General features: G+C 42.2%; 1 protein-coding gene across 2 annotated transcripts; it reads right to left on the bottom strand.

The window, feature by feature from the left end:
• Nucleotides 1–3,038: 3,038 nt before the first annotated feature.
• On the bottom strand, nucleotides 3,039–18,877 carry pcbp2 (poly(rC) binding protein 2). Of its 2 annotated transcripts, none has more exons than XM_080764053.1 (13): nucleotides 18,695–18,877; nucleotides 16,280–16,416; nucleotides 15,684–15,707; nucleotides 15,566–15,598; nucleotides 12,231–12,347; nucleotides 11,663–11,794; nucleotides 10,252–10,380; nucleotides 9,221–9,295; nucleotides 8,110–8,169; nucleotides 6,707–6,779; nucleotides 6,020–6,075; nucleotides 5,327–5,496; nucleotides 3,039–4,594 (listed from the first exon to the last, which is right to left on the bottom strand). In XM_080764053.1, exons 2-13 carry the CDS (start codon nucleotides 16,346–16,348, stop codon nucleotides 4,558–4,560), a joined length of 975 nt encoding a protein of 324 aa, XP_080620179.1. In that variant the 5' UTR covers nucleotides 16,349–16,416; nucleotides 18,695–18,877; the 3' UTR covers nucleotides 3,039–4,557. The 2 variants fall into 2 exon arrangements, with proteins under 2 accessions (XP_080620179.1, XP_080620180.1); XM_080764054.1 differs by having other exon boundaries at nucleotides 8,128–8,169.
• Between the last annotated feature and the right edge of the window lie 3,062 nt (nucleotides 18,878–21,939).

Below are 21,939 nucleotides of genomic sequence, written 5' to 3'. Positions count from 1 at the left end.
TGTTTTCTGATCCAATTTCAGCCCAACATTGACTTGCTCTAGCGTTGCCAACTTAATGATAACAACACCGTCATGGTTCCTTGAGGGGGTTCCAAATGGCCCCTTACACGTGTAACTCAAAGTGTGCAAAAATATTTGACCCATAATAAATCAGACAGGCTTCTTTAAAACCACTTCTTTTAAAGTACCACTTCACTCAATTTAACCGGTCCTCACTAATGTTCATTCATGGCACAATAGCCTACATACACATTTACTCACCCACTGTGTTTCAGAGGTGGGCACTGTGACAGTGACATCATCCAAGTTAACAGAAACCACAGCCTCTCTATTCCTGGACAGTTAGCATAGCTGAAATAGAAGCCATCGTTCTTGCATTATACAAAAATAAAAAATAAACAAACAATGGGCTGTATACACAGAATAACTCTTAAACAATGGGCTGTATACACAGAATAACTCTTCCTACTTCAGGGCCGCTCCCTACTTCCTTCACAGGTGTTACCGATGATACTATAGAGGGTATGCACATGACATCATCGTACCTGGAAGTTATGCGGGAACGCCCACTGAGTGGCAAAAAACTACTTTCTGGCCTTGAAACAGCCCATTCATCCAAACAGAAAAGTCCTGTCTGATTGCATTAAACAATGTTAAACTCACCAACATTGCAGCTGTACGAAAAGCTTGAATTATCCTCTTTCTATATCTGCAAAGTCTTTGTTTCATAAAAATCCACCATAGAAACGTAATGAGCTACTTTCTGTCAAGAAATGCCCTGCATTTGATTATTTTTCTGTGTGTCAGAGTTTGTCAGAGTTTGGAAGTGCTTGTTTTCAATAACACAACATTTTGCTGCCTCCTGCATTATGTGACATTTAGAAACAGGTGGTATGCAGGACGGTTGAGTGATTTCCAACGAGCGCTTCCAAACTCCAACACTCCAACATGCTGCTCAATGTGTTGCCACTCAGTCTAGATGAGGGGGGCGTGTCCTGATGGGAACATCATGCATGTGCATACTCTCTATTTAAGGCTCTGTTCCATTTGGTTCTCAAACTTTTGAACTGCAATGACCCCATAACTCTGAGACCGCTTTTCAACCTACTATACCTATATTAAATTGTTTATAGGATAAATATAAGTAAATGAGTATATGATAAACCCTGCCACAATAGTAGCTTTTTCATATATAATGCCTCATTTGCCTTTTAAACAAAATAGATTTTTTTAATACAATAAATCATTGTCTTCGTGTAAGTAATCAACTGGGGAGGTTTCATGGCGACAACAATTTAATATAGGTATGGTTTTGCCCACTCGATTAACACATTAACGTTCCAATTTTGGAGCCCTGGCTCATGGACTAAGAAGAATCACAAAGAACTGAACCGGTTGGGTCTGAGTGTACAAATGGAACCATATATGTGCACTCTCAGTTACACTCTCGTATGGGGCCATGGATGATGGAACCCACACACTCAAGGACACTTTGAGACCCACTGGGGTAGCAGAGTGTTTCCAGTGAGCCAACACCAACACTCACCCTGACTCTGTTTGACCAAAATGGAACAGAGCCTTCATTAAGGCTCATACTTACATAGTCTGGATTTTCGGTGGCGAGGTGACCACCGAACTACAACATGACGTCACTGAGCCGCGGTGAAGAGCAAACCAGCCGCCACCGCTCCAGCCCTTCTCTCTGTTTTTACTCACCACCGCTCAACGTTATTTCAGCTCCGGTGGTCACCTCACCACCGAAAATCCAGACTATGAATAGGTCTTTAGTATCATCGGCGGCAACTCCTGTGAAGGAAGGGGGTTAGGGTCCCAAAGTTCTTAACAAAATGGTGTGTACAACTGTACATAGAGCCCATTAAGTCTTAACTGGAACGACAAACCTGCCTACCGGTAGGTTTCTGAACTGTCCACAAGTCACTTCTGAGAGAGAGAAAGTACAAAATGTTATCTTTATATTGAGCATTAGTGAAGAGGACCAATTATATGAAGATATGGTTGAAAATGGGTGAACCACTCCTTTAAGCATCCTTTAATCCTTTTGATTACAGCAGAGAATGAAATACTGCTCTCTGGTGGTCAAATATGGTATGGTTTGAATTACATAGTTGTTTTTATACAGCATTGCACATTGTATCTGTAACATAGGAATTATATCAAAATCAAAATGTGAGCAACAATAAATAATGTATTGGTAAAAAAAAAACAGCGTATGAAGTTTGTTTAAAAATACAAATATTGCATGAATGTCAAAAATATGACCTTTTTTTTGGGTATTCAGACAGCCAGCAATGCATGGATAAAATGTTCCCAAAAAGATTAGCCTCTGTGACAAATCTAGGGGCCGCAATTTGCATTCAAAGATTTTCCTAGCTTTGTCATTGGTCGTTTTTTTTTCCAGACCAATGACAAAGCTTCTAGGAAAATCTTTTAATCCAGATTGTGACACAGATTTTTTTTTTGGGGCGCATTTTACTCATTGCTGGCTGTCTGAATACCAGAAAAAAGAGATATTTAAAAATGTTGACATATAATTGCTTATAGCTACTTTAAAGCAGACAGCCAGAATAGAAATGCACCCATCTCCTAACTCACTTAGCAATGTTCCAACCTGTACAATCGTCCAATAATCTTTGATCACTGGAGCTCTGGTCTCAGCCACCGCGGTAGATATTGATAATAGTTTTTTTTTTTTTTTTTTATGTTACTGTTGGAGCAGCCATAAACTACACAGGTTCATCCCGATGTTCTGGGTATCTTTTGTAATGTTAGTTAGTAAAACGCAGGTAAAAGAGTAACGTTTGAGGCAGACTAACATCAGTCACTTTTCCATTCACTGTAGTAGAAGGGGTGCGGGTTTAAATCGCAGATATGTCGTCTCCGCCTACAGGAAATACGTTGCCTACGACCATGAGACCCGTTTCTGAATCAGAGAAGAGTCTGGGATGTGTGGAGCTTTGTCCTCGGGTAATAAACCAACCAAAAGGTAGAAATGAAAACATCACAAGTTAAACCAAGGATTAGTTTCAGCATTTCACATCTTTTTATTTATGTATTTAAGTTTCTTCAATTGCACCCAAATCTACAATAGTTTTTGAAAACGTGCACAAAAAACGTGAGTTTCTTCTTCATCCTGCAAAGAATAATAAAAAATAAAATTCTGACCCCAGGCAAAAAGGATAGCAGGAAAAACTAGTGTTATTATTTTCTATAACTCTCCTTCTAGTTAAATCTTAGTAACCTCAGCATGATAGACTTAGAATATCAAGACAAATAAATGTCTTTTTTTTTTTTGCCCCCTGTCGCAGCAATCCCCCAGCCCTGCAGTTAAAAAAAATATTCTCTATTTAAAACAAACATCTCAATGTTATCATCATCATCATCATCATTAATCTTAGTAATTTTCAGAGAAAACGCAAGTATGACCCTTTGCTCAGTCGGACCCTCTCCAGGTTAGACCAAGCCCCGCCCCTCCACCCCAGCCCCACCCTATCAGAATCCAAAAACACAACAAACGCTCAAAAGTCCTGATCGAGAAAAAAAAAAAAAAAAAGGATGGAAACACAGGAATGACGATAAAAGAAATTATACAGCAAATGAGAGGCGAGCTTAAAATACTCCAACTTCAAAAAAACAAGGTTAAAATTAAACACTCGAACCCTTTTTATACTTAAGTTTGACCGGAGTCACTCCAGGGGTCTAAATTATTTCCCCCTATAAAATATCTGTCGCCCTCGACACCAAATATACATTGCTGAAAATAGCCGATCTACAAGTTCAAAGCTTGTAGATCTGCCATTTTCGAGCAAACGTTCGCCCCACCAGAACTAGGGTTCGAGTGGTCAACTTTCTGACTAAAGGTTTTTTATCATTATTTTTTCTTCCTCAATACATCTTCAAGTGTACATCACTCACGCCCAGGGTATAAACTACATAACCCACAATGCCTCATTTCAGGAAGTTCATCTTTAGATAGAGAATGGCAAAAAAGGAAGGTCAATGAATTCTATAAACACAAGGAGCTGGGTGTATTTAAATAAAAAATAAATACAAACATTTAAATGAAGGGTAGGTAGGTAGGAACAGTCCGTCTATAATGTTATTATTGGGTCTTGTTTTTTTTTCTTCTTCATTTTATACATTTTCTAAGAAAAATCTGACATAAAAAACAGTATTTATGCCGTCTCAGATTTTTCCAAAAAACTTCAGCTATGTAGCAATATAAGTTCATCATTACAAGACATACAGCAAAAAAAAAAATAAGAGAAAAAAATTACAACTGAAGGAAATATCTTTTAAAAACTATATGCAAAAGGGAATTTTCAAAACATAATAAATAAAATACCAATACACTGGTTGATGTAACTGTTACAGCGGGAGTAGGCGTTTTTTAACCAAGGAACCAAGGAGAGGAGGAGGAAAACGGTATAAGTTTGAGAATACTTGGTTTTTGCATTAATTTCAGTATAAGGGACCTCTCGGTAAAAAGTCTGGGGAGGGGGTTACGTTAGGTGCTGATGGGAGGAGGAGGGGTCCTGGTCAGTTGGCTGCCAACCCAGTGGCCTCAGAAGACAGCCTGGATGGAGAGGACACAGAACGCATTGTGTGTCATTAGGCGACGGAGGTTTCTGAACTGTCCACACAGCCCATCTATCCATCTATCTATCTATCTATCTATCTAAACGTGCTGCGGTAACGTGAGACTCTTATCGCACGATTAAAGTTACATTTGCTACAGTGTGTTGTGTAAATGGTGCATTTATATATCACCCTTTATCCAAGGCCCTTTACATAGATTGTGTTTCACACATTCAGACACCGATGGCGGTGGAAACCATGCAAGGCACCAACCAGCACATCAGGAGCAATTAGGGGTTCAGAGTCTTGCTCAAGGACACTTTGACACCAACTCTGGGGGAGGAGCCCACAGGGATCGAACTGGCAACCTTGCGGTTACCATCCGGCCACCCTAGCCCTGAGCCACCGCCGTGTGTGTGTGTCTCTGTCTGTCTTAAGCCCTACACACACAGTCTGCGAACGCCGCGCGTCAAAACAGAAGCCTCCGTTATTTTCAATGAACCTATCGCACACCGGCGGTGTCCGACGCGCGTTCACGCCTCGCCTGACGCTCCGATACGCCACCGTTCTATTTTCCAGGCGTTGCCGCGCGGCAAACGCCTGTGCCGTGTCTCTGCGCACCCGGTGTGTGCTGGGCTTTACCGGACATTGATCAGGTACTCACCGGGCATTGATCAGGTACTCACCGGGCATTGATCGGGTACTCACCGGGCATTGATCAGGTACTCACCGGGCATTGATCAGGTACTCAGCCAGGCTGATGCTGGCGGGGGATCCAGTGATGGTGACCTGTCTGTCAGTGGAACCTTCCACAGGGTTGGCGATCTTTATCTGAGCCCCTGACATCTGGCGGATCTCGTTGATCTTAGCGCCCTGACGGCCGATGATGCAGCCAATCAGCTGCCAGAGAGAGAGAGAAGATACTCCACGTTAAAAACACACAACTTGCAGCATGGCTCTCTTGCTAGGCTGCACGTTGCAAACAGTTGGCGAGTGACAGCAAAGATCTGCAGAGGTATAATACCGTACCGAAGATGAAAATAACAGTTCTTCAGAATTCTGTAATTGTGTAGAATTCTTGTAAATTAAATACAGATGAACAATAATTTAACACTCGAGTGTAAAATGAAACCAAATGGATCCATTTTATACTCTCAAGTGTTAAAGATCTTGGTTTAGACTAGTCATTGGTTAGACCAGTCATTAGTCCTACAACTACAACCTATCTCAAACCCTCACCCTAAACCCAACCTCCCACAGGGCAGCACACCTAAACCTAACCCATGTCTAACCAATGACTAGTCTAAACTAAGTATGCACCCCTACCAATATTCCATTATTTAGCATGGGGACATCCTGGAACCCCCTCAAGTACCACTGGTTGAGAACCAGCAGCAAACAGATACAAATGGTTCAGACTTACATCATTTGGAATGGTTAGCTCGTGGGAGCCGGTTTGTGCAGAAGCATCCATCCCACCTACAGAAAAGAAAATTAAACGTCAAAAGCTATATGCATGAATTAAGGCAAAATAAAATCTCTCTTGAAACTGAGTGAAAGCACCCCCCCAAAGTAAAATAATGATCATGTTTTAGTAGCCACACAACCAGCCAGCTGAATGAATTGCAGATAACCGAGCTAGTTAGGGGGTTGCTGGTAGATTAATGATTAACTAGATTCTATGGCTAGTTTGACCACTTCAAATACTTTTTAAATCTTAAAACTAATAACCGGAAATAGGATAGAATCAGAAATAGGCTAATCTGTATGCTTACAACACATTGCAGGTGCGTTGTAAACTTGTAGATTGTCTATTTTCGGGCATTAGTTATTTTCGGTGAGTGACATGCTTCCAAGGAATTCCAAAATGACTGAGAACTTTAATCCATGCAGGTGTCAGTGTTTGGCGTCAGGGTACGTACCCTGGAAGCCCTGGTTGCTAGGTGTGATGGTTGCTAGGTGTGATACGTACCCTGGAAGCCCTGGTTGCTAGGTGCCTGGTTGCTAGGTACGTACCCTGGAAGCCCTGGTTGCTAGGTGCGATGGTTGCTAGGTGTGATACGTACCCTGGAAGCCCTGGTTGCTAGGTGCCTGGTTGCTAGGTACGTACCTTGGAAGCCCTGGTTGCTAGGTGCGATGGGGAAGGGACTCTGCTGCATGGCTAGCTGGTGAAGTTTGGTGAGCTGTCGACACAAGAAACCAAATAAAACACAAATACAGGGAAATATATATAGTTCTTAACCAATTTTGGGGCGGGAACCCCTTTTGGTGTTTTAAGCGTTACGTTATACTTTAGCTATTGAAAAATAGCAGATCTACAAGCTCAAAGCTTACGAGCTTGTAGGTCTGCCATTTTTGAAAAGTCGTTAAAATGTGGTGCAAAATCTTTGAATATATATTTCAGAGCGAACATTTTTAACTAAAATATTGGCTTCTGGGGGGTCCCTGGAACTACATATTTTGAGATGGGGGTCCGTGGCCCAATAGAGGGGGTCCTTGACATGAAAAAGGTTGAGCACCACTGACATAGAAACATGGGTTTTCAGAAAACTATTAGGATTTAGAAGCCTTTTTTTTAATCGCCATTAGTCCAAAATGGGTCAAGAGCACTGATAACGTAGCCGGCAGATAACGTAATATATACGTGTGCCCTTTCAACATTTACAAAATAGTGACCCAAGGTGCCCAATGTTATTCGACATTATTTTATAAAAAATAATGTATTTTTTCCCCCCAAAGACGTCCTGGGCACCACATAGCGGTAATTCCCAGGACATCTGTGGACGTCTTGGGCACACAAATTAGCCTGTGTGATATGAAGGAGCACTGACACAACTTAACACAAAACAGCGGTTGAATAATTACATTCAACGAACCACATGAAACCTAGCGTCCCTATTCTGGGGGTGAATCGCCAAATCTACAAGCTCGCGGCATGCTGAGAGGCGAGCTTGTAGATCGGCTATTTTCAGAAAAGAGATTTGGTGAAGTGGGGGAAAAACGTGAGGGGCCCCAAGAAAAGACCCCCGGTTAAGAAACAATATCGTTGCTGTCAGGCAGAATCCTCTCATCTCTGTATTTTTACTTTTAGGATAGTAGGACATTCATTTACGGATAAACAGTACACAAAAATAGCACAAAAAATATATAAAAAGCAGATCTATAAGCTCGAAAAGATCTTTCTTAACCTGGAAAGTGACAGTTTTGGACACGAGGTTTCCACCCGACAGAGACGACATTATAGGGTTAAGTGGTGAAATGAAATTCCCCTTTAAACTATCAACCGTCACAGTAGTGATAATGTTAGAAGATATGAAATGAAAAGATGGGGACATTATTATTCTGAAAGCTAAAAAGAAATAAGTTTTTGAAAAACAGGCAAACGTTGTGTGGCTTCTCAGGATGAAATGTGGATGTGGTGGGGGTGGAGTCACAGGCATGGGAGGAGTCAGAGAAGGTGTTGTCATGGCTACCCAGGAGGAGCGAGTTGTGAAAATATCGGGGATCACTTACAGAGGGCCCTTCACTTACATCTGGCTGTGGAATGGCGTGCTGCCCTTGGACAGCATAGGCCTGCAAGCAGAGGGAGAACAGCACGTTAGAGACGTCATGAAATGGCTTATTATTAATTATAAGTTTAGCTCAGAAACAGGGATCAGAGCGCCCAGCGATTCATAGCAGTGGAACACATTTAGCGACGGACCGGATGTTATCCCGGATGTAGCTGAAGTAGCCAAAACACTCTCGAGGCGATCGACAACAACGAGAGGTATGATTAATTCTAACGCGACGGGACGGCGGTGGGCCGTCTAACACAAAATATTTTTAGAATTGGACAGAATGATTTAGTTATTCACGTTTCAAGATTTGCGATCTCAGTGGCTAAAATGGGGGGGGGGGCATTTTGACGACGTCCTACCGGTAAATAACATTGAATGTTGCGCAACAGACGCTCCCAGCCTGTGGAGCGATGCGATCGGTTTTGATATGAATAATATCCGTCCTTTTGATCAATCTCCGTCCTGAGCGCTAATAATTGAAAGGGCGGAGAACGTCGTCCTGAGCGCTCAGGGTGTTAACACTTAGAATGCGCCAGAGGTTTTCTAAATATTGGCGCTAGAGTGCCAGCAGGCATAATCTAATCTTCCATGCTTACCTCGCGCTGGTCACGCTAAAGTCTCTCTAGAAGCGTTAATAATTCCAAACGAAGTTTGAAGTCAGAAATGAAGACAGAACAGAACATTGCCCATCTGGTCAAAACCCTAGATTAGGAGATACGATTCTTTCGAGCAGAAAGGAAGTGAACGGCAGTGCGCATGCGCAAATCAATTGCAATTATTATTGTATATATTTAATACTTTTATTTAAAAAAATATATTATCAATAAAAAAGACCAAATGACACCTATACACATCCAAGGCACCCCATGGTTTTGATATAAAAGTGCTACAGCCAAAAATGTGTTAAATAACATGCCATCTAAATGACAAAAAAAAGTAACAAAACCCATGAAAACAGCTGACTGCGGCATGTCAGAACGGTCGTCATATCTAGTCTTTATGTCTGTGATGTTTACCAGGGTTTGGGTCTGAAAGGGAACATTCTTTATGTCTGTGATGTTTACCTGACCACCTGCAAAGATGACAGGAGATCCTGAGGGTTTGGGTCTGTAAGGGATCGTCACTCCCTTGGGTGGAGACTAGGAAAGACAAGGAGAAATGCAAACAACAATCAACTACACAGCTGGAAGTGATGTGGAGATCGCTCCAGTGGTGGAAGAAAGCACTCGCATTGTTTTGTAAAATTGTGAGCAAAAACTAAATGTACTTAAAAGTACCACAAGTATAAAGTACTCCTTATGCTGTGCAGAATCGCCCATTTCAAGTTTTCAAATATATTAAAATCTTTTGAAAATAGCGGATCTACAAGCTCACAATGCGTGATGCATGCGACGCATTGATATCCCTCCACATTTATAAATTAATTGGATAATGTATATTTTGTAATAACTAGAGCAGTGCCCGGCTGTAGAGCACCGAGTCGGCAACGATGGAAAAGTGCCTCAAAATGTTACTCAAGTACAGTACTTGAGTAAATGTACTTTCCAACAATATTACAGTAATTACAGTAAGGACGATGAAGAGAAGAGAAGACAGAAACACAGAACAAATCAAACAGGAAGACACTCTGAAGACACTCTGAATATGGTTGCCATCTGGTGGAAACCTTGCATGATATAGTAGTCAGTGTTGGGTGCAAACCTCCTATATACCGTTCCTGAATTTCAACATTTTCTTTAATAAATCAGTGCTAATAAATCCGTGGCTTTTACAAATACTGAACCAATGAAAAGCATGGTGCAGCACACTGACAGAGCAGCTGCAGAGGTAAAGATAAACCGTCTGTCACACCGACTTTGCCCTTCTGATCAATGACAGACATGTTATAAATGGTTAAAAACATGATAATATAAAGACCCATGCAAGGTTATGACTATGTATAAAGTGACAATACCAACTTTGATGAGGGTATTTGTTTTTTTCATTCCCTGAAAAGATAATATTTTGGACACAGTGTGTTTCAGACAGCCAGCCAGACAGACAGACAGCAGAGATGTACACCAGGAATGTAAAGGTCTGGCTGGGTTACCGTTACCTCGAGCATGACGACGCAGATCTGCTTAACACACTCGATGATGGACTGCGGTGTCCCTGCAATGGTGATGGCACGCTCTGTAGAGTTAGGCAGCATGTCTCCGGCCACCTGTACCTGAGCTCCTGTCGACTGCACACACACACACACACACACACACACACACGTATTAGACATTTAGAGTTAGGCAGCATGTCCCCGGCCACCTGTACCTGAGCTCCTGTCGACTGCACACACACACACACACACACACACACACACACACACACACACACACACGTATTAGACATCTTACATGGAGGTTACGTCCGGGGTGCGCACGCTTTTTCCGACACACCGAAGATCCAAAGCGGGGGGGGGGGGGGGGGGACATGCGATGCGATGCGAAAAAGCGATGGTCCGACATGCGGTACTCCCGTGCTTGCGGTTAGGGTTAGGTTAGGATTGAGGTTTCGGATCAATAGTATGTCGGAACTAAAGCCTGCACCCGTACGTCCTAACCTACCAAAGACTCTAAAAATGGGACCCAGTCCCCCCTTTTTGAAACTATCTCCTTGCCACTTGCCCTACACACTTCCACTCGGTTTGAGCATAGATATATAAATCATAGAAAGGGCACTGGATGGGAGGTGAATCCCAGGGCCGTCTCTATTATTTATGGCTAGTTTCAAAAAAGGGCCAGTGCCTCCCTGCTTGACACTCAGCATCAAGGGTTGGATTGGGGGTAGAAGTCCCTGGGGTGTACTTGTACATCAAGCTGCCTCACGCTACAGAAACAGGAGATAGGCTCCTGTCCCCTATGGGCCTCATGGCTCGGCAAGGCTACTTACAGTACTTGCGTCCTAGCCTAGTGTGAACCAGACGAAAAAGAAAAAGACAAATCCCTGAGGAGATTGCTCTGGCACTCCTCAGTTTGAATTACATTTTCGCTCACCCCATCGTTGTGGGTGACCCAATCAGAGCCCACTATTCAAAGTGAGACTTTTTGTTTTGCTGTGATGTTGGAATCGGTTTGTATAACCGCCCCTTGGAAATACATTTTTTCCAGTTTCAGACCATGCCATGCACAGCACGGTACGTCGATGTATAAATAAATGCTCCTTTATTCCAGAACCACTAGAATAAAAGTACGTACATTTAATGTATATTGCACTTCTCAGAGATCTAAGATCTCACAATGTGGCCTGAAAAATTTATCTCCAGCAGGACAGCAGAATAGTAGCGTTTTAAGGTTGTTCTTAAACGACAGAGTTCTCAGTCCAAGGCACTTAAAAATGTCAACAGATGCTTCAGAGTGCAGACCTGTGTAAGAGCATTCCAAAGTGTGGGAGCTTCAGCCTGAAAGGCTTTTGTTGTCACCTTTTGTTTTTAAAGTTGATTATGATAATAAAAAGCGTTTCATTATTAGACAAACCTCTCGTATTTCTTTGATCTTGCAGCCACCCTTGCCAATGAGCGAGCCACACTGGCTAGCCGGCACGACGATGCGCAGAGTGACCGGCGGTTTGCTGGTGGCCGTGCTGTTGGTCATGGAGCTGCTGATGTCCTGTAGAGAGAGAAGGAGACAGGTTAAGACATTGATGTCCTGCACAGCCAGAGGAGACAGGTTAAGACATTGTGTTGGACGATTAACCACTCGTTATGAGCTTGTAGATCTGCTATTTTCACTACTTGTTAAACATTTTTAAGTGTTGGGGAAACGGTGCTCTGGTCTTAGTGAACTGGACCCAAGTTGGCTCTGCACTTGGACCACTTCTACGAGATCACTGGCCGCGATCTACAAGCTCTTAACATGTCAACGCCATTTTCAGTGAGCGACTTGTAATCCGTTTGTCGGCAAGTCTCTGTCATAACATGAAGCATAGCATTAGTCATAGAACAGCTATATTAAACTTGTGTGGATGGACCATGAATCTAACAGCTCTTGAGAGAATCAGAAGGTCACTGGTTTTGAGACATTATTAGGAAAAGCAGCTCCAAACCTCTTCCAGTTTCTCAATGATCATGGAGAAGGCCTTAAAGATGGCGGTGGTGGGCCCTGCCAGGGTGATGATGCGTTCTGGACAGTTCCCCTCCGAGATGTTGATTCTGGCTCCGCTCTGAACAAAATGGAGGAGAGGAAATTACACACCCATCAGACAGTCAGCTCCACATTCATCACCATGTGAGGTCTGAGTCACCCATACAGCTCTCTCTCTCTCTCTCTCTCATTAGCAGGCAACAGTGCAGCATGTGCAGCACTATCTCTCTCTCTCTGTTTCTGGCACAACAGCGCCCCCTACTGGTACTAATAGTCATACTGGTGCTCATTAACTACACATAGGTAGGTGAACACAGACATTGCTGTTCCTTGGAGTGGTTGCACCACTCAAATAAATAAATAAAAACCTCATTGCTGGAAACTTGGTGTGCACAGCTCAGGCGTATTCTGTTAAAACATTTTTTCGACTTTTGAAAGTCGGCAGATTTTCTTTTTGCATCCGTAGCTTGTCACAAAAGGCTTTTCCAGCTTCAGATTCAAATACAAATATTCAATATAATTTTGATTATACCGATACTGCTAATGCCAATATGATGACCGGTGCATCCGTACAAACTATGATGTATTGGTATCATCATTCTAAACCCATGCTATTGCTACTCTACAGAGACTCTGCCTGGTCAAAAAATGTCTTAATATAACCCCAGACCAAGGGGGAATTCCCCTTTAGGCTAGTGGTTAAGATGCTGGGGTTTCCATACGGCAGACCGGGGTTCAAATCCCAGGCGTTAGACATACAGCCAACCAGTTGAAGAAAACACAGATTGAGGCTTAATCCATAAAGGCCCATTAGAAAATGTCTTCATAATCCTGACAGTTTTCTGAAAAACCTCATGTTTCTGTATCAGTGGTGCTCAATATTTCATGTCAAGGACACCCAAAAATATATGTAATTGGCCACCGATCCACATCTGAAAATATGTTGTTGCAGGGACCCCCCCCAGAAGCAAAGATTTGAGTTATATGGTGGTCTTTTAGATGAGTCCCAGGGACATTTTACGAGTCCCACTTCAACAACGTTATAGGAGTCATATTTTGCCATTTGTACAAATTGCAGCATTTAACTCCCATTTCATATGGTTATATTCATGTAGAAAATGGAGAAGAAAATTATTATTATAACTAAAGCTAGCTAAATAAATTATTTAAAAAAAAAGAAAGCTCTACATATTTCATATTATTTTGGCTATATGAAATCTATAATTATTCTGCCAGTTTTAACTGTTAATTAATAAATCTTTGTTGTTTTCATTACACGATTTTATAAAAAATACAAAACAACCCTGGAAATTAAGCAGAAGCAGTCATGGAGGAGGTAGGCTGTGCACACAACATCATTAGAAGATGACTTGGGTTTAGGTTTAGAAAATACTAATAGGGTTGCTAATATTTTCTGTTGTCCTGCAGTTTGACCTTTTGGGGGTGCATTTTAATGTGTGTGGTGGCACCGGTCCAACATACACACCGGTCAAACATACAACAGTGTCAGCGTTTGTTACACGTTGTGTGTTTTCCCATTCAACCGGGTCTACTCTGTCTTGCTCAAAAATGTTTCGGAGGCAGAGCTGTTTAGATGAGAGAGTTGCGACAACTTCGTTTACCGTTTATTCCTGGAGACTATTCATGAGTCACTGAACGGTATGTTGTCGTCACTCTCTCTCTAAACGGTTCTGGTCTCCAGGCTGGGCTCCGCTCACCGCTCGTCTCTGAGCAAGATGGCGTCGCCCGTCAGTGTTATTATTTACAAAACTAGTGGCTCTACAACGATTCCTACGTGGATTTTACGTAGGATGAGGTCATGAAAAAATGATCTTGTCCATGGATTATTGTTTTACCGCAATTCTGTTTCGCGATATATTTTTTATTATTACTGTACATGCCGAGTACAGTAGTGCATCCCGTGGATGCAGAGGTTGATGGTGTATTGGGGCCCATAACTATAAACTGCGCTTTGGGGACGCAAAACGCAGGCAATTTTAATCTCTGCTGATGTTCGGTTCTTAGATTACCTGTGACCCTAGATTACTGAGGCACTACAGACTACACAGTGTGTTTAGGTTAGGTTCTTAGATTACCTGTGACCCTAGATTACTGAGGCACTACAGACTACACATTGTGTTTAGCTCGTTTACTGTAAATCGCTCAGATAAGAGTGTCTTAAAGGGACACTTCACCCTTTTTGCTAAAAAATATATGTTAATGACATTTAGAAGCTTTAGATCACTTTCCTGGGGGTATTTGTGTGTGTAATATGTGGTTTTAGATATTTTAGATTGTAGCAGTGAGCCTGTTGTCTCTGATGTCATGGACACTGGTCTCACTACCTTCCTGGACTACAATTCCCATAATTCTTTGGTGCACTGCTCCTCCTTGTGGATATAGGGGGAGAGCTGTCTTACTGAGACAACATGTAGTCCAGGAAGGAAGTGAGCCCAGTGTCCATGACAACAGAGACAACAGGCTCACTGCTACAATCTAAAACCACATATTACACACATAAATACCCCCAGGAAAGTGATCTAAAGCTTCTAAACGTCATTAACATATATTTTTTTGCAAAAAGGGTGAAGTGTCCCTTTAATGCCTATATTGTAAATAGTGCATAAGGGTCGATTCATAAGAGAAATTAAGTCTGTTCGGGATGAGTCCCCGACACGACTTCGGCTCTATAAAAAAGGTCCGAAGTGAAGTCGCTTGTAAATATTGGAGGTCCTTGACATGAATATGTTTGTGGACAGTTGGATACATATCTGACTGTCACTGGCCCTCGCTCACCGGCCGGGGTCCGTCCTCCAGCCAGCCGAGGTGCCAGAAGTCCTGTTTGTTGTGTCGACAAATTGAACTCAAAAGCTGGGCTGAATGAATAAGGAAAACACTGCTGGAACGCCCAAATTAGTTGGGAATGTCACAACATTTTGTCGGCACCTCTGTATGACAATTTGTAGTCCAGAGAAGCCGATCAGACTTAAATTCGGCTTTAACCCATTCTGAACGGGAACCCATTTTGGTGTTAGCATCATGTTATGCTTTAGCTATTGAAAAATAGCAGATCTACAAGCTCATAGCGCGCCACCGAGTGGCGCGCTACGAGCTTGTAGGTCTGCTATTTTTGAAAAATCGAAGAACGACTGACATTTTTTAGAATCTGATCTCAGGTCAGAATATGTTAATCAGACCAAGTGTGTGTCCAGTGGAAACCTCGTATGAATCTGATCTCAGGTCAGAATGGGTTAAAAGTAGGAGCATGAATCGACCATAATCTGGACCAAAACGTACCTCCTCTCTCATCTTCTTCACAGACTCTCCTTTCTGCAGACGAAGCAAAACAAACAGATTAACAAACAGCCGTGGAAAGGATTCCAGGATTATCTTGGAAGTGAAAACAAAGGCTTACCTTGCCAATAATGCTCCCAACCTCCTACAGATTAAAAAGAAAAAGAACATTGTTTTACCAAGTAGAAATAACATTTTACACTGATTGAAACCTTTATTAGTTAAAAGTGTAAACAGCATGGAAGTAAAATACTATACTAAGAATAGGACCACCAAGGACTTTGTTGTGTTATCCTTTTAGCCCATTATTTCAGCATTCGACTGTGTCCCGCAAATATAGGCTGATCTACAAGGTCACCCAACACAGAGCTTGTAGTTCTGCCATTTATTTTAAACAGATATTTGGCCTATAACGATATAATACCCAAAATAGAGACACCAGGTTAAAGTGATTCATGTCAAATAAACCAAACCAAACCAAAAGTAATTGAAAATGTTCTGCGATACCAGTGTAGATCATTTAAATATGCAGGTAGCCTTTTTCTATTGACCCTCAGGTTCCACAACCAAATTGACCCATTTGTCCATCCATCTTCAACCGCTTATCCCATAGTCGGGTCGCGGGGGCAACAGCTCCACCAGAGTGGTGTTCCAGATTTCACCAACATTAGTGAATTATATGACATTTGAGAAGTACCGTCATTAAGACACACTCACCTTTCCATGCATGAGTAGCCTGATGGTCAAGGTGACATTAAGTCCTCCTTCAACCACACCAGTGTCCATAGCTGCGGCAGATTCCAAACGAGATTACACAGGCCAAGACGGAAAATCTTTGGTCACAGGAGTACGATCTGGACGAGAAGGGAGCAGCGGTTAATAGGCTAATCAAAACTATACTCGATTAAAAGAAACTGGTAGTACTGTAATTTATCAAATAAATAATCTGTGTGGTTCTCTCCATTAATTTGGTGCTGTATCTATCTGCATGTAGCAGGCAGCTCCTAGTTTGTTGACTCCACTTTAATGCATTATTATAAAGTAATGAGTTAAGAGTCGTTAGTTCTGCTTCATCTTCCTCTCATTGATGAATTGGACACTTAGATTTCGGAGGTGGACGGAGACTGAGTTTATTGATTTGTGGATGTTTGTTTTTGCCTTGTAGTGGGAGTCATCTGTGCAAGTCAACATGGATATCTGGGGTTTTTTTACAGTAAGAAATTGCACAAAGGGCCCAGTTTGTGTTATATTTACACTACTTTATTTCTTCATACAATCACGAGCTGTTTATTTAAGGAAATCCATCGATATTGGGAACTGTTGTTGTGCACACTGCAGCCAGGCCAGATAAAAATATCGAACCGTTTATTTTCAGGACAGGGGTCTTCAACGTTTGTCAGGCCAAGGACGCCTTAGCTCAGAGAGAGAGAGAGAGATGTCCCACTACATTAAATTATTGATTAAAAATGTTCATATATTTCAAAATGCTGAAAGGCATAAAGCCTGGCAAGGGGAGAACGGGGGCAAAATGCATTTGGCAGTGACGTTATTTAATATAGAATAGCTTAACAAAAACTCCTATCACACAAAGATGTGGCAGACCCCCTGTTGAAGATACCCGTTCTAGGGACATTGTGATTAGTTACATTATTTATAGCCTATATAGTTCAACTTACAAGAAAATACATTTAGTGAATATAATAAAGAATGGCTGAGGGTTGTCTGTACTAGCCACCAAATCATATCCAACGATATATGAAACATCTGTTTGGATTAGGGCAACAGGAAGATAATTATCAAATGGGGTTTCTGTGGTTTCAAGGGGTCCCATTCTAAATGACAAATAGATCATTTATAGGACCGTTTCTGCAGGTTTGGTAAAGTCTGATTAAAATACTTTATTTGAAAGGAACCAAATTGACCCTTAGGGGTCTGTAACTCCAAGAGCTAACACATTGACCTGTTGTGGTCCATTTGTAAGCTGTCAAGAGTTAATCTAACACATTGCAGTGTATATAATGGGGTCTCAGAGATTACTTTTATTTATATATATATATAACATTATACACACACACAATAAAGAATTGGGGCCACTGACAACAGCACCGATCGTGTCAGATCCCAGCTTTGCATTTATAGCACAATGATCCACTTGTCTCATGATGATGTACTACATGTTATTTATGTCCGTCCGGCTTTGGTAGTTCCTACTAAACCGGTACCGAACGAAAGAGACGCTCAAAGTCTGTCTGATGATCCGCGTCTTGGATCCATTACAAAAACAAACACGACTAGTACCAACATAAACACAGCATTGATTCGATAAAAATAAACTATGTGCGAATAGCACAGCAAGATATTAGATAAAGCTAACGTCGCCACTAGTCCAACTGGGAGCATCCCAACGTTAGCTGCATTTAGCTTAGTAGGCAAAGTTGGAAATCCCGATTAAAAAAAAAAGAAAAAACATAAACTACCCCAAACACAAGTGGCGCGTATATTTAAGACAGCTGTAACAATTATAAATATCATAATTGGAGGCCGATACAGGTTGGAAGCGAACAATAACACCCGTATATTATTATTATTCCATATTAGCATTGTGGTGGGGGTTAGCTTAGCATCGCTCCAGGAACTAGTCAGGCTCCATTCCCACTGTTGCCAGATGTTGTGCGAGAAACGAGCAACCAGGTCTATGATATTAATGAAAACAGACCACATTAGATTGTGAGCTTGTACATCTGCTATCTGCAAATGCATTAACAATCTTCAAATAATTGTGGAAAATTTTGGAATAATTTAAACAACACAAATCTGGTACAGTGGTACTTCGCACTAAACATTTTCAGACGGGGGTTATAAGCAACTTATATTTTGGAAACAATCACACAAAAAGTCAAATGTGTTTTTGGCACAATGTATATTATTTTTACAATTAAATCCAATGGAAAAAAAGACAAAAAACGACCAATATTTACAGTCGCTTACAATAAGCGGACATGGCAACACTGCTCCATTCCTAAACCTGCGGCCTACTAGATCCCACCGTGCCGGAGCCATCCATCCCCCCCGTCCTTCACTCACTGTGGTTCGGATTTTAAGCGTTAAAAGAGGGCCCGGATCGGTTCTTACCAGGACCGTCCCGTGTCTCTGTGGCGTCCCAGGGGGAGGGTAGAGGGTACCGGGGTGGAGAGGGTGAGGGTTCGGGGTGGGAAGTGCAGAGAGGATCCGGGGGAAGAGGGAAGAGAAACTCGGCTGCTCGGTCGGGCTCCACTCTCCTGCTGCTGTGCTAACACACACAATGGACACACTCAAATCCACCACACATACACACTTTGACCTTTCAACCCGTGTTGCGTAGTTGGTTAACCCCGCCCCCGTTTGCCTCGGGTTTTAAAGGAGCACTTCGTCTATTTTTCGACCCCTGAGATTTTTCAGATTCAGATTTTTTTTGAAGGGATTAATAATCATCATAGCCCCTTGACAGATAACAGCATCTCATTTTCAAGGGGGACCCATCATCTTTTTGATGAATTCATTGAATACACAGGACCACAATGGAAGCTTTTCTTTTTGTGTTATCGTTTTGGCATTAATGTATAACAGTCTGTAATAATAATAAATAAACAATAATAATAAACAATCTGTACTTTTTGCAAACTGTTAATTCAATCAATCAATCAATCAATCAATCATTCTTCATATAATTCAGTTGTTCTCACAGGGGATCCGTGAACCCTCAGGGGTCCTTGAGGGTCTTCCAGGTGGTCCCCAGTTAAATAGGGTTATTGAAAACACTATAACCCGGTTATTTGAAAAAGGACGATAGGCTATACAAGCTCACAACGCACCGTAATGTGACGTCCTGTGAGCTTGTAGATCTGCTACTTTAAAGATCTTTTAAAAAAAATGTTAAACTAAATGTTCTCTGCCACAGCTACAGCTAGATGAGGGGCCACGGAAATAGAACCACTAATATAATTGGTCCTCCTCACTGATGCTCATGCCACCATTTCGGTTGCTGTCTCATAACATTTTAATTAGTCCTTCTATCCCACAGCCAGGGGAAATCCAGTTCTCAGCTTCAACCGGCTGGCTGAGTGCTTTTAAGCAGATTTTACGAGAGAAACAAGCAACCAGCTCTAATAGTCCGGCAGCCAGGGGTGTGGAGGAGTGGGACCACAGCCACAAAAGGCTGTGGTCAGGCTCTGCCAGTGGACCTAATTACTAGCCTAAGTTTCCTCAACTGTAGAATGCCCAGTCTCTTCCTCGGCCAATTGATTGCCATGGCAACCCCACACCTGCTGTTTGATGACTTAACCAGTCCACTTTTCACAGTCACAGTACACCCAGACCTAGGCGACTATAGGCATTAGGCATGTCAGGAGTCTCTTCCCAGTTTTTAGCTATAGGAAAAATAAAGAGGAAGGTGCACGGAGGTGTGGCCCGGTCTCCTGCCGGGAGGTTTGCACATGCTCAGTGTAAACAGGAACTGCGATGATGGAGTGTTCCAGCAGAGCTGCAGCTAGAGGTGCATGAGAGTTGCTGACCCTGAACTGAAATAATAAAAAGGATATATTAAAAAAAAGAGAATAGTACAATGTTTATGGTGCGATTTTCCTAGGTTTTTAGACAGCTGGTGGATGGAAATTGAAGCTCCACCCACACGGGAAAAAGCTGCGTCGGCCAGAAAACAGGTAACGCTTTGTTCATTTCCATCCACCAGCTGTCTAAAAACCAGGAAGAGACTCCTGCCGCGAGCGATTGTTTTGTCTTGCCTATAGTTGCCTATGTCTGGGTGTAGCCTACTGTCAGTTTGTACTCAGACACAGGCAGACAGACAGATTATAGCCGCTTCCAGACAGTCGCTTAGTTCAACACGATGCAAGATGCAGCTTACAGCAGCCATCTCTTCCGGGTTTTTAAACAGCTGGTGGATGGAAAATGAAGCTCGTGTGAGGCTGCAACGTGCAGCATGGCCAAAGAAGCGTTTCCGGTTTTCTGGGTCAACGCTGCAAGTTGCAGCCGGGTACAATAAGCTTCATTTTCCATCCACCAGCTGTTTAAGAAAACGGAAGACGCACGCCTGCTGTAAGCTGCATCTTGCATCTTCGTGTGGGAATAGTAGTAGGCCTATACCCATACAGAGATCTGGCACAAAAGGGACACAGACAGGCAGTTAAAACGGGTTCTATTACAACGGGTATTGCATACTGGTTCCCTCCCCCAACTTGCATCGTTCCCAAGTAGGCCAGTGGTCGATGGGCACACACGTCTAGTAATATGAATTTGTGGGTCCTTGACATGAAACAAAACAAAATAAGCAAGAAATATAAGCCCTTAATTGCTCAGTGCCTTGCTCAGGGACAATTGGACACCTCACACATTGCCGACATTGTAAATGTATGTTTTGTCTTAAAGATCCAATAATGCACCTGACCTGCATCTGAACAAAGTGGATGTGCAAATATTTCCTTTGTCTTAATAATCCAAATATGCAAAGTAACAGTCAGTAACTATATAAGCTGTCAAATCATTGTACTAGAGTAAAAAGTATAGGCTACAATATTTGCCTCTGAGATACTTCTTGTAGAGTAGAGACCTTTTGTTCTTGTGGTGGTTGATTGAGAGTACCTTTTTCTAACTGACTGCATGGCTTTGTGCAGCAAACGTGACCAAAACAGGGAAATGAGGAATGTCCAGACGGAAAGTTAAAGTTGAACTCAAAAGGTTTATTTCATCCAAGTTGAAAACAAAATAAAGCATATAAACTGTAACTTAGAATAGAAGGATGGTATCCACACTTTTCCTGGGCTGTGTGTGCTCCAGTTCCTGTCAATTTGATCCAATGAAAGCCAATGAAACTGGTCAGATGACCAATGATATCCAATGAAATCAACAGTCAGGAACTGGAGCACACACAGCCCAGGAAAAGTGTGGATAGGAGCAACAAAAAACAGAGCTGTGAACCTCCAATCAACTACACCTGGCCCTCTGATGTCCAGGTATGTATGTCCTCTCTGCCATGTCTGTAGAGGGTGACAAAGCACACTAACAGGAATGTCAGACATGGCATGATGGCACATACATGATGTGATGGCCTATTGTAGATCGGCTCCTACACTTCTAGTGAAGTAAATACCTCAAAAAAGTACACTTTTGTGTACTTTCCACCACTAGTGGTGGAGACAAAAGGGCTGCAGTGGTGATTAACCTCGCATCACCAGAGTCACTTTCTTACTTCCAGGTGCTTCTGTAGTATTCTACAATGGTACAATGGTAATTAGTATTATGTGAAGGTGTCTTGTGTATTGTTGTCTGTGTAACTGCCATTTTTCCACTTTCCAGTCTCCTTAGCAGTTACCTCACAGGTATGG

The sequence above is a fragment of the Protomyctophum bolini genome (genome assembly GCF_963924005.1).
Source record: "Protomyctophum bolini genome assembly, chromosome: 5".
NCBI classification, from domain to species: Eukaryota; Metazoa; Chordata; class Actinopteri; order Myctophiformes; family Myctophidae; genus Protomyctophum; species Protomyctophum bolini.
The sequence above is the reverse complement of the archived record's forward strand: the minus strand, read 5'-3'. Positions and strand labels throughout refer to the sequence as shown.